The 17,672-nt window shown below is 30.4% G+C and overlaps 2 protein-coding genes across 8 annotated transcripts in view; both read left to right on the top strand.

Annotated features, from left to right (window-relative positions):
• Window positions 1–3,024, top strand: part of LOC105154987 (uncharacterized) — a 50,063-nt gene extending 47,039 nt beyond the window's left edge. For 4 of the 6 annotated variants that reach the window (XM_011070831.2, XM_011070832.2, XM_087412851.1 and 1 more), the window contains one exon: window positions 2,629–2,837. In XM_011070831.2, the coding sequence (XP_011069133.2) occupies window positions 2,629–2,703 (75 nt within the window). In that variant the 3' untranslated portion in view covers window positions 2,704–2,837. The other 2 variants (XR_015547229.1, XR_015547228.1) reach the window with 2 other exon arrangements.
• LOC105154986 (hypothetical protein) lies at window positions 2,876–16,743 on the top strand. 2 transcript variants are annotated; one of them, XM_011070829.2, is made up of 3 exons: window positions 2,876–3,022; window positions 15,624–15,845; window positions 15,953–16,743. In XM_011070829.2, the coding sequence occupies exons 1-3, from the start codon at window positions 2,876–2,878 to the stop codon at window positions 16,436–16,438; spliced, it is 855 nt and encodes a 284-aa protein (XP_011069131.1). In that variant the 3' UTR covers window positions 16,439–16,743. The 2 variants fall into 2 exon arrangements, with proteins under 2 accessions (XP_011069131.1, XP_087268981.1); XM_087412855.1 differs by lacking the exon at window positions 2,876–3,022 and adding an exon at window positions 5,619–8,499.
• The last annotated feature ends 929 nt before the right edge of the window (window positions 16,744–17,672 follow it).

Below are 17,672 nucleotides of genomic sequence, written 5' to 3' on the forward strand. Positions count from 1 at the left end.
AATGTTGCTCGTATAAACCTTTTTGCAGGAATTTGCCGTTGAGATGATGCTATAACTATTTGATAGATTTAGGCTTCGAGAGCGTATTCGTAAAAGATAACTTAATGTTCATTAGAATTTCATTTCTGATTCTGGATTTGGCAAGTTCAGCCTTTCCATGGATATCCTTGTGTAAGGAGATCTAGACAAGGTCTATTTGTGTGCCTGAAGAGGCGACTAGATACAATTGATTCTTAAGGGCGTACCCCAAGTAATTACTGTTGTTTGTCTTGTGCGACACAATGGCTTCCAAGACGCTTTTGGAATCGATAAAGATGACAACTCTGCGATATTTTTCCTCGCAAACAGTTTTTACGGTTACTAACTATGCCTAAGCTTTTGCTGTAAAAACCGAAGTACCCATCGGAAGGCATTGTAATAGATTCAACTGCAGTGTAGGTAAATAAATGCCAGCTCCTCATAAGCGGTCTGAGTCAATCTTACGGCCATCCGACTAAATTACCACCGACTTTCGAGGAATAGTGTGTAGAAATTCCTGGAATTTAGTAAGGATAAATTCTCTGAGGATGGAGTTATCCACTCGCGTGACGACTTCTTTGAAAAATAGAAGCTCCATATGAATACAAAAAGAAGAGCAGAAAGATAGAACATTTAATGCGCCTCTTGAAGTGTTTGCACAAAACATATTGTTTGAAAATAGGAATACGATTGTGACGATGCGCCCTTTCTCGTCACTAAAATCATGACCCTGATTGATCTCCAACAGGACTAAGAAAGTCGCTTCGTGTGGAAGTCGTGCGCTTCTAAGAGGGAATAGAGGTGGAGGGATGGGGTGGAAATCGCATTTGTAATTAATTTGATGTTTCTGATTGAACGCGGCGAGCGCGGGTGTGTGTGTGTGTGTGTGTGTGTGTGTGTGTGTGTGTGTGTGTGTGTGTGTGTGTGTGGATACATTAGGAAAAGCATGGATTTCCGTGAATAAATAGTATAGAGAGATGGAGAGGTAGAAGGGAGTATTACTATAGAATCAAAAAGGTCTAAAATATTATTTAATGATTAATCCCAAAGAGGGAAGAGAAAGAGAGAGAGAGAAAGAGAGAGAGAGAGAGAGAATATGTGGCTTACTGGTGATAGAAATGATGAGTGGCACTTTGGATGTAGTTCTCAGTGATAGAGTTCATGTCTGGCTCGGAAGATGATGTGGCTCGGAGATGTTGGAGCTGGACTTCGTACATAAACACTGACTCGAAAGTTACAAAAACTAGATTGGAATGAGTCCGAAGTGAAAAAGCCCAAGGGCTCGAGAACTTGCTAGAGACAATCAAAGAATGATGATCGAGAAGTGCCTAGGAATGCGCAGAGTCTTACGAAATCGCCGTTTCATAGGGGTATTCTTAGAAAAGAAAGTTTTAAAAGTTGATTAGTCGAATTCGGATTGGTGGAATAGATTTTATAAGTAGTGGTAAGACTCTTTCCTCACTTTCTGGTTAAAGTTCGGAATACGTTTTGGGGGAGAAAAGAGTGTTGACCGGAATCTGTAGTGTGGGAAAGTGTCATCCTTAGAATTTATGAGAAATCGCACGTACAGTACAGTCAAGAAAGCATGTACAGCGTCTGCACGGGACCACCAAATCCTCTCCTTGAACGTCGCGTATCACTTCTTAAATTTTATGATCATAGACTCGTGAAAATCGTCCGCGACTTGACCGTTAAAAAGTATCTTGGCGCCGGTCTTACACTCTCACATAACATATTTATTATTATTTTAGCTGCGATGTCCGAAGGGCACAGATTCGATGTTCTTTTGGTCCTGCCGCTCGCGTACGTGCACAAATTTTTAGTTTATCGACATTTACGAGGAGATACTGGATTCTTCGCTTTAGTTTTTAACGTAAGAAAAGAAAATTTTTAATCCTTTCTAGGCTGTAACGGCTCAATTTGTTCATTACTCGCAGCTGTCTCTATATTTCAACGAACTCCAGATCTCCACGAAAGAAAAGAGTCGTGGGAGTCTGCTGTACATAACAGGAATATTGTAAATCTTTACTGGAAAATCGATTAGAGTACGCGGCGAAGTTGTACTGTTGTTCGTGAGAACAATCACAACATACATATTATCATGCCGGCATCTTGCTGACACGTGTTAAAAAGCGCGTTGCCAAAACGATTAGCCGTTCAAGTTTTTAATAAGATCTTCAGATTTGGATATGAGTTATTGCCATAGACGTGTTTCTCCATTATTTATCGTTCGCTGTGCTATTATTTATGGTATTATGTTCTATGTTCTGTATTTTCTTTCCCCTTATTAATAAACATTTCTTATTCTTTCTTTTACACTTTATTTCTGCGGTTTGAGAGTGCGTGAAAGCGTCTGCGAGACGACTTCGAATCGATCGCACGACCGCAACAATATACAAACAGATTATAAGAAAAGAAAAACGTATTTAATGTATAAATATGTGTATACGTCTATAAATTATGTTTTTATATAAAAAATTTTTTACTGGATCGATACATTTTAATCCAAAATAAAACTTTGGATTCTTTTTAAGATTGAATTATGCATTGTTGATGGACGTTAGGAAGAGTTTCAATATTCCTCAAGATGCATTTATTTTTCTTTTCCAGGGACTTCTGATGAAGCAGATCGAGTGGGATTCCGAGCGATGTCTGGTCTCACCCACTGCATCCGAAATCTTTTAAATGCCTACAGGATTTTCTTATCATTAAAACATCATTCTGTTTTCCTTTTCATTTGCGTAGAAAGTGAGATAAATCGAGTAAAATGCGAAAGGGATCGAGGAACATTTGTTTGTTTCTTTCAACATACGATAAAATGAATTCAAGCTTCTTTTTTGCATTGCAGATTTAGATAATGGCTTTCCAATTGGACGATTTACTGAAGGATGATAAAAAAGATGCGAATTTGATACCCGATCTAAGTAAAGCAACTTGCAATTCTTACGAGGAATTCCGGCGACTCAAGGAAAATTGTCCGGAGTTTAAGATCAAACCAGAAAAGGTTCAATAACAAATATCTATTTAATAATAATATACTACAAATTTCATAGATGCTAAAGAATTTGTGAGTTATTGCCGTGTAGTGATTCATTGCTAATGTCAACATTTCGTGAATCTTGCCATTCTTTTCATCAGAGCAATTCAGGTAACAAAACATTCCTTGGCATGAGAAAAAAAATAGATGCTTATCATAAGTTTCTCTTCAATTATCATCCTGCTGTAGGGAAATAATAATTTCGTTTAGGGCAATCTAGAGGCATTATACAAACAATGATAGTTTGTGTAAAGCGGAAATGCTGTAGCAAACTTATTATCATAAATGTTACTACAATCTGTTGGAAATTGTTTTCATAAAATATTTAATCTACATTTCTGTCAATCGAAATGGAGCATCGTCGAGCAATATACAGCACTGCCATCAAAAAGAAGATCGAGTTAAATTCCTCGATTTTAAAAAACGATATAGAACAGAATAAAAAACGCAGCATTAAAAGATTTTTCATCTGTGCTTTAATGAAATAATGTTTTTAAGTGAGTCCCAAGGGCTCTAAAATGAAAGCATAATACTTTTTTTTAAATGTTTATCAAATAAATAAAGTCTTCTTACTTGAAAATATATTATCACGCTTGTTATGCTTATCGAAGACTTTGATCACATTTCGTTCACATTCGGAGAGCTAGACAACGCTACTTCAGTTAAAATTACCTTACATATGCGACGTTACATTTGCGACACTTGTAAAACTTGCCTGTGATGTTAGAGACGATGCAACTTTAGTTTTAGAAATGTTTCTATAACGTTGCAGAAACAAGAAATGATCCGCTTGATTTATGTTTAATTTACAATTCAAATTTTAACATTTTTGTAACATAAATTTGGATCCTTCAAATTTTTGTTTAATCTTAAAACTTACTTTTAAGAAAAATATAAAAGAAAGTTTTTCTTCAATATGATGTTCTAATTGTAAAATAATTTTCTAAATTTTAAGGCAAGCCTTCATTATTCATAAGAAAACTTAGTTGCCTTCAAAAAATCGTTCCATAAGAACAGGAATAAAAATTTCATAATGTTGTGCCTTTTATTCTATTCGTGGACGGATTTTAATTACAAGAAAATGCAACATCACTTCTATTTAAAGACGAGACTACGTACTGTTCATGAGTAAAACATTGTATATGTAACGTTGAAACAATGTTTTTATAAGTTGCAAGGAAAATGTTTTACACAAAACGTTATTCCTATTTCATAAAACATTTTTTTATGACCTTCCAAATGTCATTTAACGCAAAAATGCAACGTTTCTGACACGTTCTATAGAATAACGCAAATAAAACGTTACTTTCAAATGTTTACAGGACCTTTTATGAATCCATACATATGAAATGTCACAAATTTGCTAAGTACAGCCAAAATTAAAGATTCCTTGAGAGTTTCATGTTTAATGAGAAAAGATATTACACGAAACACTATACAGGGTGATTTAAAAAAAAATGTTTGTCCTTAAAGTGTCATATTTCTGACTTAATTCTAAAACAATTTTTTCTTTGCGAAAATTTCATTCACAGTTAGAGCGCTTTACATGCGGGGTGCATACCGATCGAACGCATTCACACGTTTATAAAAACACGTTTCTTCCTACTTTTTCTCTCTACTACATTATCTCTTTGTCTTTCACATACTTTAAATATACGAATTTCGTTAAATTATAAATTAAAATGATGAAATTAAAATGAATATAAACCCTTTGAGTACCAAATTGTTTTTTAATTACATTGATAGAATTGTTAGAGAAATGTAATAAAACAGCGAAATTAGACAATTACGTGCGATAAGAACGTAATTAAAACTATTGACATACAAATCAAACAATTATTTCAGTACAAATTCTAAGAGCGTTTTTTATAATTCGATGTAAGACCGAAAACTTGTTAGAGAGTTAATTGTATGTCAATAGGCGTTATAATATTTGTCGCACACAATTATTGTCCAATTTCTCACCTTTCTCTTTCAAAAATTTCTTTAACAATTTTATCTGCGCTATTCGCGCTCGTAGCATTTATTACATACTTATTACATGAAAAGTGTTATAAACGTGATCGCGCTTCTTAGCAAAAAGTTGTAAATATTTAAAACAAAGATGTAATACACAAAAAAGCTTATTATTATCTTAATTATAAAATTGTTATTACCTTGTAGATGTTCAATAATTCCATTTCGCTCTAATTTCTTGAAACAGTCGGAGGAATAAATTTAGATGCACTGTAAAAGTGTTCGATACAATCGTTTACTGTAATTCACTTTCTTCACTCAAATATTAAATGTCTTTTAAGTACGTAGATATCAAATCGCACGTTCTCACAATGAGATTCTTCTTTTATAAATTGTCAACATATTGACACTTCGATTGCATTCACTTGATAAAATGAGAAATTTATTAACCTATTTATTAATTAATCACTGACAATTACAAACGATTGATTATTCAGCGATTGAAAATCACACGAAGGAAGAAACACATCTATAAGTCCGTATACAACATAACGTGTGTTTACGTGCGGCAAGCAGCTGACTGATTTTCTTGATTATGCAGTGAGTGCAGTTCATACATCACTAAAGCGTTACCAAAAATAAATCTGATGTCTTTCTCAGACCAATTGTTAGTGCCATAAAATCCTCTGTATATGACCTCTGTCGTTTCCTAGCTCGTAAATTACAACCTTTGATAGAAAGGATTATATCACAAGTTCGATAGATTTTGTACGAAAAATCCAAAAAATTCGTCTTCATCCTGAAGACATGTTGGTGAATTTTGATGTAACGTCACTTTTCATAAAAGTGTTCAATCAAAGAAACTCTGAATATAATGAAATCCTTAACAACATCATCCCTTTAAATGAGCATTGCCTAACAACTATACACATACTTCTTCTACAACGGCCAATTTTACGAACAGACTTCCGGGACAGCTGTGGGTTCTCCCATCTCTCCTGTAATCGCAAACATCTTTATGGAGTACTTTGAGGAAGAGCAGGTTCTTCGCAAGATACGTACCCAGTGATACAAATCTAATGGCGCAAACCAGAAGTTTGGTCCGTTACATAATAGATGATACATTCGTAATCTGGAGACACGCTCTAGTTAACATTTTTCTCAGAATTTTTTAAAATTTCTGTATTAATTTTATAATTTTCTCACATTTTATACGAATTAGAACACTTTTCAGAAATACTCAGAAAGTCTACATCTTTTCTCAGAATTTTTCATGTATCCTAAGATTTCTAAGATTTTTTTTGTATATTAACATAAGTATAATTTCTGAAGAAATGTTATAAAATTTAAAAACTTTGAAAATATTTTTTAAAAATTATGAGATGATAAATCTCAGAATATTTCAGAATTCACATGTATGAAAAATTCTAAGAGAAGATGTAAATTTTTCGAATATTTCTAAGTATTTCTAAAAAATGTTCCAAATCGTATAAAAGTTATGAGAAAAATTTTCACCAGAGCGATAGTGAAGAACTTTATAAATTTTTAAACTAATTCCTCAACAATCAATATCCCAGTATCCAGTTTATCATGGACATAGAAGAGAATGGACAGAGCTGTCTGGATGGTCTTATCACAAAAAAAGCTGACAATACTCTGGAATATACAAGAAGCCAACACACACACATTTTATTTTGAATTTTTTAATTTTGACTCAGCTCCAAATTTGAAATCAGCAACTCTGAAAATTCTTTAATATTACATTTCACAAAAATCAAAGAACTTTTAACAAATTCATCCGTCATATTTGATCAAATATTGGTTTAGCCATTTTTTATTTTCAAATTTTTTAGTTCCGATTCGACATCGGTGATCCAAAAAATCTTTTAATATTACATTTTACCGGAACTGAAGAACTCTCTCAGCCTCAATGAAAAGAGGCTTCAGGGCAGATAACACGGCAATTCTAAGATAAAGAACATTCAAGTTAACTCTCAAGTTGAAAATAACGCTCAAGTTTAGCGTCTGAAATAACTTTTAATTGAGTGTAAACACTAGATTTTGAGTTTCCTTCATAAGGGAAATAATAGCAGCTTTAACTCTGTCAAAAATTATTCCTCGAAAAAAAACATTTACCAAATGAAAAATTAAAACCCAGATGATACAGTCTTAACTAATCAAGTTAAATTCTATCAAATTAAAAAATAAAACTAGGTGGTACTATCTTTGTCATTTATTTAACTTTAATAATATGAATCATTTGATATCAATAATTAATGCCAAGTTAAATCCCAATTAAATAATATACAATCCATAATTGTATTACCTTGTTCATTCAAATGTTACCACAAAAAATTAAAGAAGTAAACACTTGACACTGTTAGATCACAATTTTATATACATGTATAATATATAAAAAATTATGCATAATTGTGTATGAGCAATTTTTTTTACATTTTTCCAAACTTGTTTTTTTTACATAAACAATGCGAAAATTATCCCTTTAATTATTTTTAATGTTTTCATATTACTGTTATTATTTTTATTACACTAAAAATAATTTTACAAAAGAAAAAGAGATATATGAACATGTATGGATATATTATATTTCGTATATGATTATACATATTTATGAATATTTATACATATTTATACATATTTATTCATGCATGAAACATTTTTTATCGGATATCTTTTCTCAATCTATATAGTTTTTTGTACTTTAAAAAAATTTTTTTTTTCGCTAGGATGAGTTATAAACAAATGGAGATCGAGATCGAATAGATTGCTTTGTCATTATTTTCTAACTTAAGCCTGCGGCACACGATGCTTGTTTTCCTGCTAGATAGCTAGTTGGATGAGAACCCTGCCATCATATTGACTGCTGTCAGTACCAGTATTGCAACCAATACGGTGGAAAGACTTTAATTCAACTAGCAATCCAGTAGGAAAACAAGCATCGTGTGCCGCAGATTTTGATTAACAAATACTAGTGTATAATTTCATTTCCGTTTGATCTTTTTTTGTTATTCAATATTAAGTTACATGAACAAATGGAGATCGATGACAAATAAATCGCTTTTTATTATCATTTCTTAGTTGAATTAACAAATATTAATGTATAATTTCGTTTATCATGCACCGCTAGCACTTCTTACATCGCTAACACATTCTCGCGCCGAAACGTCCAACAATACGTACTAGCTAAAGGACGATGATGAACTACTGAAATATAACACTGGAACGAGCGCTGGCGCTAGTTTCGTGATCCGACAAAGAGCGTTTCAAATGATATCTTTAATTTTTTCTAACCTATACCACCGACGAGATACTATTAAAGACGATCGGTGCTTATGGAAGTTCACATGGCTGTTAAAATTTAAGTGATTAAGACTCATGCACCGAAATATTTTATATTACAATTATTATATTTTATACTTAATTGCAAATTTGATATGCAAGTATATACAGGATGTCTTAGAAATAAGGTAAGAGCCGCATTGAGGCGTAGAATGGGTCAAGAAGAACAAAAAAGTCTAATACCATTTTGAGATATTCGCTGTAGTTTTCGAATTAAAAAAGGAAACGTATAAGTCAATGCACAATGAAGTCGCGCTGCGCGAATTCGTAGCACAGCGCCTCACTCGACAGCGATGACGTAAGAGATAAAAAACAAGAAATAGAAAACAAAGAGCACATTGTAAAATAAGCTTAATAGTTCTTGCACACTGTGAACACGGAAACGCTTGCCGCGCGGCAAAATGCGATAACAAATAAGCTTATACAGCTCCTAACATGTTCATTGATTACTGCGTCGCATTTTGCCGCGAGTGTGCAGAAGCCATAAATTAAAATGAAAATAACTAACAATCATATAATATGTAATTAACGTATGTTTTCACATGTGACAACAATTCATTACTCAAAAACCAAATGTTTTTTAATGTCTCTATAACAATGCTGCAAGATTTATAAAATAATATGTATTATATATATTACAATTCCTAATATCTACAATGTTACAACGATATTATAGCGCAATCTGTAATATTGCAATATTTCTGCAATGTTGCTGCAAGTTTTTGTGCTGTATAGGCGATATTGCACATAGCTAAGTGTAGGTTAGAAAAAATAAAGATACCACTTGAAACACTCTTTGTCGGATCGCGAAATTCGCGCCAGCTCTTGTTCCAATAGTATTATATTATATTTCAGTAACATAAACATAATAACAACGTATCTTAAAAATTTCACATCGCAACTTTGCATAGCAATATCTCCGTTCGTAGGGCACTAAGAAAAAAAATAAAAGCACTTTTATTACACAATTCGAGGGGAAGCTATCGATTAAGCGTATGTAAAACTTGATCGGTTCAGCCGTTATTAAAATCCAATAATCTCGATCCCTTGCAATTTGTAGTCTCGCATAAAAAAATATGGTAGTCGTTGCGCTTATCTTAGCTCCGAGACACTACCGTGTCTCCTGATATGGAAGACTGCTCTCTTGATAAGTCAAAAAAATTCCCTTCCTTCTTCCTCAACATACCCTCGCCCTCGCGGGAGAACAATTCAGTGTCAGAGTGCGCTCCTCGCCCTGAATGAGTTAGTGAACAGCAAGATTTATAAAACGTTAGCATTTATAGCAACGGATAAAAACACGTCGATAACCCGTAAACCTTCTGGTATTTTGGATAAATTTCAGAAATTTTCAGAGTATGTATTTATAAAATTTCTCAAACTTTTATACAAATTAGAACACTTCAAAAATGACAAGGAAGTTTACATCTTTTTTTAAAACTCTTCACATACATAAATTCTGAAAAATGTTGAGATTTCTCATTATGTCATTAGATCACTCATTATATCTGATAAAATTTTAAAAATCTAAAAAAAGTTTAAAGTATTTTTTTTAATTATAAAATAAGATATCTAAAAATCTTAGAATATGTAGTCTATATCTACCTAGTAAACAAGAATGGATTGAAATGAATTGAAATGAATTTAGATTTTCAGAAATATAGATTCAAGAATGTTAAAATAAATCATGCTTTTCAATCCTGAATGCATTTTTGTTCATTTATAGAAGTTGCATGAAGCATATCTCTTTTTAATCTAAAAATAATATTAGCATTTTCTGTACACTGTGAATACTACTCAATTCAAAATTATAAATAGGGAACACAGTTTTTCAATTCAGTTGAATCTAAAAATAATATCAACCATTTCTGTGCGTCATGAATACTGCTCAATTCACAATTCTGAATAAGAAATGCAGTTTTTCAATCCAAATGAATAAAAAAATTTTTTACTTAAAAATAGATCATAAATGCTACTTGATTTATTCAAAATTGAGTAGGAAATTTTTCGTTTTAATCCAACTAAGTACAAGAAAAGTTATAACGTAAAAATAATTCAATTAAGATCTTTTGTTTCTCTTTGATTAGAAGTAAAATGAATGATCAATGAATACTCGCAAATCAAACCGAACACAATCCGAATATAGCTTGTTTATCCTATAGGTTAACAAAAATACTTACCATATAGGCCTAAGTGCACGATGTAAACATAACCTATTCAAGGAATGGAAAGTTACTTTTCAAAAGTAACAAGTTACTCGTTATCGGATAGAAAAAGTAACAAGTTATCATTACTACCCAGCAAACACAAATATATAACTATACTATTATATTGCTTCTATATAACGGAATATAATAGATAATATAAATACAACATGTAACTTGAGATGTTATACAGTGCCTGCCAAAAGTTCCGGGCTGACTGAATATCTCAAAAAGTATGCATTTTTTGAGAAAAATGTTTTAGACAAAAATTATAGAGTTTAAAAAAATTTATAATGATCTTATCAGTTTGACTTTGAGTAGCGTCGCCAAGGTTAGGTCAAGGTCACATCAATTTTTTTTAATGAAACACCCTAGTTTTGTTTTCAGAATCTAATAGCTAATGTCGAGAGTTTTCCAAAACGCTATAAGAAAATATTTTTTCATTAAGTATTTTTTGAGTTATGATGCTGGAAAGTTACAGTATCGCATTAGCATTACCCAAGGTGTCCGACTGATAGTTAAAACCTCTTGAATGTTGTTCAGGATCATGTCCTAAGTATCATTTGTCAAAATTAAGATTATTGATGATTATTCCTCTTATTTTCATTTTTGCACTAAAAATTCATTTTTACGTAAAAATTAAAATAAGAAGTTCCATTTTGCATTTTCTTTTTTCATATACTCTCAACTTTTTATCTAATAAGATTATTACGGTTTTACTGCCGAGAATTTACAACGATGAGATTGTTTATTAAGTTATAATATTAACTGACAACTTTATAATACAGAACATGAAGAATACTGTTAACTATATAGATTTCCGACAATTTTACAATTATATTTACTATAACATTGAGAATGACAGATCGGTGTCGAAACGTAACTATTTTCATTTTCATGTGTTAAATTAAAAAATTTTTTGACGTTATGTGGAACAAAATATTAGTATCTCTCGATTATATTTTTTCTTATTAATATTTTTCACGAAAAGGATTCATAGAAAAAGAAAGGAGAAAAGAAATATAAGGAAAAAGAAAAGAAAAGATATATATATATATATATATATATATTAATTACGTTATGCTTCCTTTTATATATCTTTTCCTTCGTTTTCCTTTTTCTTTTCTTTTCTTTTTCCTTATATTTCTTTTCTCCTTTCTTTTTCTATGAATCCTTTTCTATATATATATATAGAAAATATTTCTATATATATATATATATATATAGAAATTTAAAAAACCGTAATAGATTTCTAATTTCATCCAGATTTCTATATATCTATATATACTATATATATATATACACACACACACACACACACACGCGCGCACAATATATACTATATATATATATATATATAATATATATATATATAATATCTATGAATAGTACTTCATTCTCAGTTATTATTGGAAAGAAAAGATTTATAGAAAAGAAAAGATTGAAAAGAAAGAAAAGGAAAGAAATAACAAAAAAGAAAAGGAGAAAAAATAAGAAGGAAAATAAAATGAAAGAAAAGAAATCTGAAACGAAGCATAACATTATGTAGAGCAAAATATTAGTATTTAAATTATATGTGCATGTATAAAGAAATTCATGAAAATGAAAGAATTGAAATGGGAAAAGAAAAGGAAAAAAAATTCATAAAAAAAAGGGATTTAAAAAAAATGAAAGGAGATGGAAAAAGAAAAGCAAAAAAAAAAGAAGAAAAGGAGTTACGAAAGGAAATATAATGTTATATACTATAATAAAATCATAATATTTATCTCAGTATCTTTGTATCATTTTATTCTTAATTATAATTAGCTTTTATGAAAAGGAAAGAATTCATAGAAAGGAGAATACATAAAGAAAGAAAAAGTAAACGGAAAGAAAGAAAGATTAGGAAAATAATAGAATAGATGACGTTAGAATAGATGACGTTTTTATATGACGTTTATTTTTAAATAAAATAATTATTCACATATATCATATACATATGTATATATTTGAACGGAATTTGAATAATCTTAAAAATAATCTTAAAAATGTAATATTCTATAATATGATAAAAATTTATTTATTATTAAAACGTACAAAAAGATACATCAATATATGTTATATATTAATGTCTTTTGTTATAATTTCATTATATAATTATGAAATTAAGACATATATTTTCATTACTCATGTTATTATAATCTTAAATGTCATTTAATTAAATGATAATGAATTAAAGATTTGATGCTATTATATTCTTCAAAGAATTGTAATTTAATTGTTAACACCTTCTAACTTTCACAATATTTTAATCATAATTTTAATAAACAAATTCCAATAAAGATCTTTATCGGATATAATCTTTCCTGCCAATCCTTGAAGATAATATCACTTAGATTTTATTTTTTAATTTAGTATAACAATTTTTTATCAAATGAACATTAATAAAACTAATACTCTGTGTGCTTAAGTTTAACTTTTTTATTTCATACAAATTTCAAAACTACGTTTTCTTATAATATTAAAAGAACTACTACTAATAGAAGAGAAGTATTATGACACTCCCAGTACATTTTACACAATAACTTTGTTAATAATCAACATTTAAATAATTTAAATTATTATAATAATTTAAATAATTTAAAATTTGACAATTACATTCGTTAAAATGTTGTTGAATCAATTCTGAACTCAAAGTTACAAAATATTGATTACTTAGGATACTATCATAGTGGAATTAAAAAGGTAAACCAACGCGGAGGACCTGTTACATGATCTGAGATCTCGATCAATCAGAAATTGAACTTATTTATAGTGTGAACGAGTTATATACATCTCTACAAATTAGCTCAAAATTTGATTGGCTGACAGATTCCCTCATTACTTTCAACCTACTGCGCATACAATCATCTTTCTAATTCCATTATGGATACTATTAATAAAAATGTGGCAAATGTTGCATGACTCGAAGAAAAAATGGGTGGTAATGTGGCCTTCCATAAAAATAGCCTTGAAATATTTGTTTTGTTTAGAAAACAGTATTTGGTTACAAAATTAACAAAAAATAAAACATTTTAAAATATATGCAAATAAATATATACATTCACATAACTTCTACATATAAGCTGCTCAATACTAAAAATCTTAGTACTAAAAATAGTACTACTAATACTACACATAATATAAACTATAGATTAACAGTAGAGCTACAATCGATTATGAAATAATTATTTTGATATGAAAACCTTAAAAAAGAGGTCGTGAGTAATTAATATTCATAGAAGGCAATTACATTAGCAAAATCCCATGCTATTGTTTAAATTTGCATAACTCAAAATATATATAGTCAAATAAAATGTTAAATAACAAATAACACATTCAAAAATACATATATTAATGTGATAATTTAAGTTTAAGAAAAATGAGGAAGTAGGTATCATTAAATGCTAAAATGTAATTCAGAAATGTTTTGAAATGCTTGAAAATAAAAATGCTGGTTATAATAAGTGCTGATGATTGAATATTGGTAGATATATTAACGTCATAGTGTAATGGCGAGCTATTGAACAAATAATTTCATAAGTAATCATTAGGATTCGCTATATAATAGCGAAGATAAAGGAGGAATCACAAAAAAATTGTAATCTAACCGAATAAGACAAGACTGCATTGTACGAGTAGGAATTTAGAAGATTGATGAATTTGTAAGTTCATTGTCCATTGAAGATGGTTCTGTGAGAACCGAAACGTCTGGAATTTATATTGTAATATATAAATATATAATTATTTGAGTACCTACATCATGCTAGACTCTTTGCTATTATTTGTTAGCCTTGAAATTTATAATTCGTTGAGTTTTTGGAAAGTTAAATTTTAATTTATATTTTAAAACTTATATGTAAAAGTTTATAAGTCGAAAAGTTAATAGAGCGCGCGAAGCGCGTATATTGTTATGTTCTAGTAACATATAAATAACGAAACAATGTAATGTTTCATAATCCAGTTATTATATATATATATATATATAAAGTAAAGTTATATAATTATAATATAAACAGAGTGTAACATCTGTTACATTATTTGTTACTTCCACGTTATATTGTATTTATATTTGATGTTTGCTGAATAGTTACCGATTTGTAAAACTAACTCGTTACTTACTTACCGTTACTTGAAAAAGTAACTTTTCGTTATTTTTCCGTTACTTTTTTAAAATCGACGACTACCAATCGCAGCGGGACGGACCTAAGAGCTTTCTAATCTCAAGCTATGAGTGATTTGTGTCCAATCATGTGCAAAGTAATGAAAAAGTAATTGTAAAATTCATTATCATTATCAAAAAAATGTAACTTCGTTACCATTACAGTTATCAAAAAAAAAGTAACGCAGTTACCAAAAAAGTAACTTGTAAGTGTAACTTCGTTACAAGTAACAAATTACTTCCATTCCTTGAACCCATTAGAGGCTCCGCACAATAAAAGGAACAAGGAACAAAGAATAGAGAATAAGAATTTCAATCCATCAGAAACAGTGTATTCCACAATACATTATTTCTGAAGTTGAAATTCTTGTTCTCTGTTCTCTGTTCCTTTTATTGTGTTCCCTTTATTCTGATCGCGACACGACATCAGTCAAGCAAGATTAGGTTATTTAATTCTTACCTAACGTCATCTCATAGTAATGTAAATTGTTTATATTTCATTATATCTGTTAAATGATGATATTTTTATTATATCTATGTAATTTCGTGCGCTGGATTAACTAGTTATAATTGAAGTAGACAATAAATAATATACTTATCAATTAAAGAAGTAATATAGCGGATAACGCGCAAAAGATTCATAATCCAGAGGTCCCGGATTCGAATCCCACTTTTTAATATCAATTTCCACATGTCGATTCGACGTCGATCGACGGCAATTTGACGCTTTCGATTCGATGTCGATTCTATTATTCATTTCTGACTGGAATTGAAGTAGTTAATTTCGATAGATAAGATTTAGATAATTAAGATTTAGATAATTTTTATAATACTTATAATTATGAGATTCTAATTGGAAAAAAAATTATAGGTAAAAAGAGAGGACACGAAGGTTCGCGACAAAGAATTTTCTTGCAAAGCGACTAAAAAAGAACTCAAAAACATCGGCAGGGAATGGGCTTACGGAGATCCAGTTCCACCGGATATGAGGGGATTGGATCTGCAGGAGCTGCAACAAGTCGCTATCGATTGGCGAATGCTGACTCCAATCAGACCAAAACTTCGCCAAGATGAAGAGATGTTCTCGAAATTGGTAAAGATCTATTCTTACACAATTAATTTGTGAATTTTTTAACATTATTTTATATTATAAAATTATAAAAACTAAATTTTATCTCTTTAATCTCTTCGTTCTTCAAGGTGGAGATGGGTAAATTAGAGGCGAAGACTATAGCGAAAGAACGCCGCTCGCCAACGAGCCCTATCAGACGAAGTAAAAATCGTGCAGGAATAATTGAAAGCAGCGTGAAAACCTGCAAAGAATGTGGCGAGGAGTATTGTTTCGGCGAATTTTGTGGGGACGTTCTCTATGATTCCTTCACACGAGTGACGATCACTACTCAACAATCGAAGATTAAAATATCGGCGAATGCCGAAGCCATAATCGCCAACATGGATCGTAAGAAAAGGAAAAGAAAAAAAGGAAGGAAAAGAGTTAAAAGCAAAAACAGAACGTCCAAGAAATCCGCCAGGTTACTGGTCAACAACAAGACAAGAAGATCAATAACGGAATCTGAAAGCAAAATTGTTAAAGCAAGAAATAACGGAGAACAAGGAGAGAAACCGGTAAAACAATTTAAAAGAAAATGTAGCAAATACACTAAAAAAGGCCATTTACGCAAATAAAAATAATTATGATATTAGATTATGGTTTTGTAGTCAAAATCTGATCGTTTGCTGCCAATTTGCACGCTAACATTTTGCTATCAGGATAAGATAGGAATAATTGGGAAAGAGCTGTAGAAATTACAAATTTTCAAAAGGAATCTACTTATATGTATATTGTATTTGTATAATATGTAATCCTTATTGTAAGTTTCGATGAATATATAAAGAAAAATGTTAATCTAGTGAAACTGCAACTAAATATATGTGGCATACAAATTTGCCATTTTATTTATCCAAGCATAATTGGATAAGATACAAATAAATTGAATAGATAAGGATTGTACAAGTAAAACACTTACTTAAGTATTTCTAATAATATAAAAAGTTATCCGCAAAATAAATGAAAGATACATTCGCTCAATTAATAAAAGAAAAAATGAATTAAAAATTCTTATATATATATATATATTAGGTGTTGGAATTAATTCGTAGCGTTTTTTAATGAAAGAATGTTATTTATTTCACATGAGCATTAAAAAATACATTAATGAAAGTACTTCCCATCACTTGTAAAACGCTACGAATTAATTCCAACACCTAATATATATATATATATATATATATATTATTACCGGTCTATATATTCCGTCTTCAAATACCAAAATATATTAAATAAATATACCTACATATTGGATAGGCGCAATAAATGCTCCTTATTAAATGCTGAAAAAATATAACTTTTATTCAGTATGTCTCTCTCTCTCTCTCTCTCTCTCTCTCTCTCTCCCTCCCCCTCTCTTTCTCTCTTCATTTTTATCAAACTTGTTTTAAAACTCATTCCGCTCGCACACATATTTTCCATAAATATCACAACCGAAAAGCATATTTTCGCGAGAAATGTTCTGTTCGCCGAGCGAGATAAATGCGAAAATATATATTTATGTGTACATGTGTATCTTTTAAATATCACACAAATATATATGTGTATAGTCTAATTTCCAGATGAGAGAGAAGCGCACAATCATGTGCGATTCGCAGAAACAGAATATTTCTCGTTAGTACTATCTTCGATCCCATTAGTTTCATACGCAAGTATTTCGTCTGTGTCATTTTCTTGGTTTGCCTTAATATTAACATAAGTTAATGATAAAATTTAAGTTAATTGAAACACACGTATTTTAAGTGACGTATGTTTCTTTTATATATATGATGTGTGTGTGTGTGTGTGTGTGTGTGTGTGTGTGTGTGTGTG

The sequence above is a fragment of the Acromyrmex echinatior genome, chromosome 13 (assembly GCF_024713525.1).
Source record: "Acromyrmex echinatior isolate Ae372 chromosome 13, ASM2471352v2, whole genome shotgun sequence".
Taxonomy (NCBI): domain Eukaryota; kingdom Metazoa; phylum Arthropoda; class Insecta; order Hymenoptera; family Formicidae; genus Acromyrmex; species Acromyrmex echinatior.

Excerpts from the sequence above, each read along its gene's own strand:
- LOC105154986 (XM_011070829.2), top strand. The coding sequence starts at position 2,876 with ATGGCTTTCCAATTGGACGATTTACTGAAGGATGATAAAAAAGATGCG. Across the intron at positions 3,023-15,623 it reads TTAAGATCAAACCAGAAAAG|GTAAAAAGAGAGGACACGAA; the intron begins GTTCAATAACAA and ends AAAAAATTATAG. Across the intron at positions 15,846-15,952 it reads AAGAGATGTTCTCGAAATTG|GTGGAGATGGGTAAATTAGA; the intron begins GTAAAGATCTAT and ends TCGTTCTTCAAG.